The sequence below is a fragment of the Oryzias melastigma genome, linkage group LG14 (genome assembly GCF_002922805.2).
Source record: "Oryzias melastigma strain HK-1 linkage group LG14, ASM292280v2, whole genome shotgun sequence".
Taxonomy (NCBI): Eukaryota; Metazoa; Chordata; class Actinopteri; order Beloniformes; family Adrianichthyidae; genus Oryzias; species Oryzias melastigma.
The window spans coordinates 20,378,628-20,384,627 of NC_050525.1; the positions used below are offsets into that span (position 1 = coordinate 20,378,628).

Sequence of the window (6,000 nt, forward strand, 5' to 3'; positions counted from 1 at the left end):
ATCATGAAAATACCTGCAAACATCAGCGAGGCCTGGTCTGCAAACGTTCCTTGCTATCCTTTGGCGACGGTGTAATACAGGGTGAGCTAGCAGCACGTTAGTGAGGCTTAGTGAGGCTTAACTGAGTGGAAACGCTCGCCACAATTAACTGAACCGTACTGTACTACTCCTTTTTGTTCCGGACTGAACCGTTCAGTGGAAACAAGGTTTATTTGTCTGGAAGTGGATGCATGGGAATGGAGAGGAGCAGGGACTTTGTAGCCCACCATCTTAGCTTCTACAAGCTTTTCCAATGACACTTTTTCATCTACTCCTGATTCATGATTTGCATAAAGAAATACTTAAAGGAAATTTAAATTTTCTTAATATATGTCACCCATCATGCAAAAAAGGCAACAAGAGATCAAGTCACATTATTTTTATTTTTTATTTAGGAGTGGCTAATTCCTTAAGTGCAAATTCATAAACTTGTGATGGAATAACTCCTCTCCTACATTTGTTGGAGAACATTGTTCTGAAAGGAACAGAACAGATGAGCCCTCTCTGTATCTTGTGTTAAGTGTAATCCTGTTGTCTGTCATGTCCTTTGCTGCCTTTTGAAATGAACTGAAAGAATAAACATGCAGCCATGCGTGAAGTCACAGTGCGGTCTCCATTGAAGGACACATTCAAAGTAGTGATGAAAAGGTCCTGCTGTGCCAGAGGAACATTTCAGGTCACGTTAATTTACGAGTGTAAATGAAACTTTTAATGCCATCAGTTTATAAAAGTTTCTGTTTGACTTTACATTGAGAGGAATATATGTTCTTGTTGAATTAGTTTATCGCTGCTTTGACCTGAAATATGTCAAATGCTTTAATTAGGGGGCAGTTTTTGCATTTAAAACTGTGGTTTAAACAGAATGATTTCACATCAAAAGAGAAAAGGACATTTCATCTGAAAAGCCCAGAGGGTCGTGTGAACTCTAACAGCCAAAAATGTCACTTTATCAAAGCCAAATCCTCCTGAAAAACACTTTTTGTAGAAATTTTAGCTGAGGATTTGTTTTATTTATTTATGTACATAGTATAATAAGAGTTATTTTGTTTAAGCACAAAGTGTGTTCGTTGTTTTTTAAGAAACAACTAACACAAATCAGAAAAAGAAGAGTTTGGAGTAGTATTGGCGCTTGAAAGGGTATAAATTCTGTAAAATGCATACAATTTGACACATTTGGATGAACACTGACTCACCATTGAGCTTTGGTTCTTTTTATATCAGCCCTCTTTTCTCAAGACACATTCCAGTGAGCGAGCAGCACTACAGCTGATCTGCCATCCAAACAGCCCTTTGGGACTTCACATAACATCAGCTCTCCAAGTTTTTTTTTTTTTTTTTGTGAGAGGGCTTCATGAAATGTCAGAAAGCAGACAGCTCTGTGGAAGGTAGGACTGTCAGTCTGGCTTGTGTGAATATTGACTGGATTGGGCAAATAGTCCAAAAATACCTAACTTAATCATTTGAAGGATTTTTTTTAAATATTTGTTGTTTTTTATTGTGTTTCCCTTTTTTGCAAAGGCTGTCAAGAATGTAAAAGCAGGTTTTTAGAAAGCAGCGTTGACAGCGAGCATGTGCGAGCAAGCTTTACACATATGATAACACACATGCATCCGTCGGTTCGACACAAACACACAAGGTCATGGCATTTTCCTTTCAGGACAGGATGAAAATAGAAAGAAGGCCACGAGCTGGACAGACTGAGGCACGATGAGTCAGTGGGCTGATAACGCAGACAAACTAAATCAGTGGGCTGAAAGCAGGGGGCCGTTTGTGGGACTTTGTGTGTCTGTGAGTGAGTGCGATGTGCAAATTTCTCAGGGAGGGGAGATAGACCGGAGAGAACATCAGAGGACTGATGCTCTGGGGTTTTAGGGGGGTCGCTGCAGGTGGGGAACACCAGACCTGCAGGTCCCAGTGGATTGTGTGATGTTTTTCAATCCCACACACAAGCTAAAAATAACTCTTTATTCCAACTGAATTCTCCATATTTTTTGCCTTGCACACAAACACATGTTTCCTCCGTTCTTACTGACTGCTGTTGCTTTTCCATTTATTACAATAAGTCTTATTGACTTACACTATAACTGAAAAAATTGAAATTATTTAAGAAAACAGATTTTAACATTTCAAATGCAAGTACAATAAATGCTATTGTTAAATTGAGCTCATCACATACAAATTTTCTGATGAAATTCTGTTGTGTCAGGTCCAGCACTGCCAGTATAAAACCCCCAGTGTTCACAAATGTATTCTGCAGAGGATTATTTCATCACATACTGTTCTCTGTTTCTAACCTTCCACCCCCAAGCAGTGGATCTCTACTTGGATGAAGAAAAACAAGAAAAAATAAAAGTTGTTGTATGGGAGCAGTAATTATAGAGAATGTGCCTGTTGCTCACTATAACCTACATCAGTGGAGAGCCCCACAGTGGTGGCCCATTAGCACCTTGACCGGTGTGGATGCAGGTTTCCAGCTCAAATGCTTTTATTTATTTTTTTTTAGGATAAATGCCGCTCATGGTCAATTAAACAAAACTCATGTTCCATGTTGATAATACATGAACATTCCATTTTTTCCACAATAAATCAAACCTAAATCAAATTAGTCTCAGGGTTTATTGTTCTGCAGCTAACTCTTTCCACCACAACATATTTAAATACTACACAACTCAAGCATGTGCAGTGAAGGGTGTGACAATCTAGATGTTTCAGTTGAAAAAAGTACCTGTTTTGTACTTCAGCTGCTTTAACTTTCTCCTAAAACTCAATAGTGCACCTTATGTATGGGTTCAGGTTGTGGTCACTGAATCCAATACATAGAGCTCAAAAATCTGCCAAAAATATTTTAGCATGACTTGATACCACAAAGCCACACAAATTGATGGATTGGAGTGTTAAGGTAACTGTAATCAGGAGCTATGCGGGACGTGGACTAATTTGTAAGGATCCCATAGTGGCACATGAAGTACATTTTAGTTCAGTCATCCAGTAAAACGTAGGAATAGAGCGAGTAAATTCAATATTAATGAATTTGGTGATACAGAAGTGGAGGAAACAATAAGTTGACATGTACCAAGTAAATAAGATCCAATGGAGTTTTAGATGGAACAAACTGAGAAGGTCAGTCAGAGGACAGTCTCTATTTAACCCAAGCAAGCAGCTGAATCATATGACATCCTGATTATGACTTTCAAGGAGGTCCTTGGTACTTTTGTTTTATTAAATGGTATAATTTCCCCCTCCACATCAAATATACAAAACTACCAGATCACGAGGAAAAGTCGGCTACAAAATTTGGCTTAAAAAAGAGTTTAACACACAGGTGCTGTGGTTCTGAAAGTTGATTTTAGTGCAATATTAAATAAAAAAATGCTTTTTTTCCCCCTGAGGTGAATATAATTAGTTGTTCTTAAGAAATAAGACCAAACACCCCCATTCTAACATCTGCATTGATTCAAAACAGCATAAAAGATTTTGTATTGGAGAGAACAGATGCTGGGATATTTCAGGTTTGGCAGCACAGGTTTTTCAACAGGAAAACACTGTCCTCTTGTGGAGAGTAAACGCATTAGAATGAAAGACAGAGACTGAATGATGAAAGATTAAAGCTTTGGGATCAGTACTGAGTTTTGCTGAGTGTTTGATTTAACATTAAAATGTGATCTGTGTCAATACACATAAGACAACAAGAGTCACAACCTGATTAGATTTATTTTTTAAACTTAAGACATTTAGATTAGTAAAAATCAAAACCTGAGTTTTTAGTGTACTGCACACACATCTAGGTTATCATATTTTTATTTGTTTAAAAGATTTTTGTCAAACAATAAGACGTTTTCTTTATCATTTTGTTAATGGTTGAAATGACTTAAAGCTTAAATGTGGCTGGAAAGTGTAAGAAGCACAAAGGCTGTGTAGAGATAGAGCGAAAAGTGTGCGTTTTATTGTGTAATGACTTCTATTTGGTTTAATTCAATCGGAAAGAAAAACGTTACATTTGAAACAACTTTATTTAAATAAACAACAAATTAGCAAAATAAAAAACGTAAATATACAAACCTAAGTACGAGTGGAATAACAAACAAATACATATGTAAGTACCACTGAATGAGAAAATATCCAATAATGCAAACACATTAAGACTAAATTATTATTTTTTTTGTTTGTTTTTTTCAAAGTAAAGCTAAAACCGGAAGTGATCTGCGTCATACGTCACTTTCCTCCAGCAGCGCGAAAACTGGCTTTCATGTTAGAGAACGTGTGGAACTACTAGCATAGGTGAGTTGAGTGAAAAATATGATTCTCTTAGATAAATCTTTCAGTGAAAGTACATTTAAGTCACTTTAAAGGCGCTCGGTCTCATTCGGAGGGCAAATAAAGGAGCGGAGCTACAAAACCGACTGTTAGCTAGCATGTGTTGCTTTACTCTACAAAACGCGTTTGTGGTTGACCAGTGTTAAAGGTCAAACGCAACCTTTACTGCATCGGCTAATGTCATGTTTAAGTATTTAACTTTGCTTTTTGTTGCTTTGTGTTTTTTTCTCTGTTTTTCCTAAAAGCAAAAATGTCGAAAATCGACAAAATGAGCATACTGGGAGTGAGGAGTTTTGGGATAGAGGATAAGGACAAACAACTCATCGCTTTCTTCAGTCCTCTGACTGTTTTGGTAGGACCCAACGGAGCAGGAAAAACGGTACGAAAGCTTTCAAATGGGAGCTAAACTGATATCCCATCACGCCTTTGTTTACACTCCCTCCCACTTGTTTACAGCCCCTCACACCCCCAACCTAACATTAGTGCAGTAAAAGTTACAACTTACAAGCAATGAATATTATATTTGAGCTTTTCAGTCACACAGTTTTGAGACGGATTTGAGCTAAATTGTGGAAAATGAAGACATTTATGTTAATATTTGTCTGCAAGTGGATGCATCACACAGACTTTTTCCATTTAAGATGCTGCATCACAACTAAGAACCCTTTAATTTTCTACGTCGGGTTTTATCTGCTCCAGATCCTTCATATTCTGATTAAAGAAATACTCTGAAATGCACTTTTAATCTGAGTTTCTTTTATAAATATCTGGCTACAAGAACATGTTAAAAAAAGACTATTTTCATTGAAATCCATCCTTTGGGACACTACAAAGATGTTTGTTTTCAAGCTGTGATTCTTGTGTTTTTTTGTGTGTGTGTTTAATTAAGTTTAACCCTTTTGTCTCCAGAACAAGCAAAAAAGCTGCACAAATTCAGTGCAACTACACAACCAAACTGTATTACTCTGCACTTACACTATTCATAAATCACAACACAACTTCTTATTTTTTTAATTATTTTTTTTAGATTTTAAACTAGTTTAAGATACAGACAAATCATTTAAAAAAAATAAATTTTAATGACTTGCAGTTTTTTATTTATACCTTGAACTTTGAATCTAATTGAAAAACAAAGGCTGTTCACTTTTGAGCAATGTGACTTTTATTTTCAGACTATTATCGAGTGCTTGAAGTATGCAACATCAGGAGAACTTCCCCCTGGATCCAAAGGAGGTGCATTTGTTCACGATCCAAGGGTCAGTTTTGTATAAATCCTTTTTGTTAGTGCACTTTGTTGTTGTTTTTTTCTTCTTTTTTTATGTGGCTGACGTTATTCTTAGATATATACGTTCAAGCAGCACAAAAATCAATCACTTAAAATACGTGCTGCCAAGATGCAGACATGCCTCTACATATTTTGGCCGTATTTTAAGTACATCCATAGCTAAATGTTGTTGTTGGTCGCACATATTTAAAGTTAAAGTCTTGTTAGTAGTCACGCACCGAGGTGTGTGAAATTTGTTTTCTTCAGTTGACCATCCCCTGGGGACACAGCCGCACTCAGGAACCATTTAGTTTATTAACCCTAACCGTAACTTTGACCTTTACTTGGTGTGGCCAAGAAAACAGATCAGAACCAGCCGCACG

General features: G+C 36.9%; 1 protein-coding gene across 1 annotated transcript in view; it reads left to right on the top strand.

Annotated features, from left to right (window-relative positions):
• The first annotated feature begins 4,201 nt into the window (after nt 1–4,201).
• Nucleotides 4,202–6,000, top strand: part of rad50 (RAD50 homolog, double strand break repair protein) — a 22,153-nt gene continuing 20,354 nt past the window's right edge. Inside the window, exons 1-3 of the mRNA XM_024266047.1 lie at nt 4,202–4,317; nt 4,599–4,732; nt 5,526–5,609. Coding sequence (XP_024121815.1) covers nt 4,604–4,732; nt 5,526–5,609 — 213 coding nt within the window. The 5' untranslated portion in view covers nt 4,202–4,317; nt 4,599–4,603. The remainder of the gene's footprint in view (nt 4,318–4,598; nt 4,733–5,525; nt 5,610–6,000) is intronic.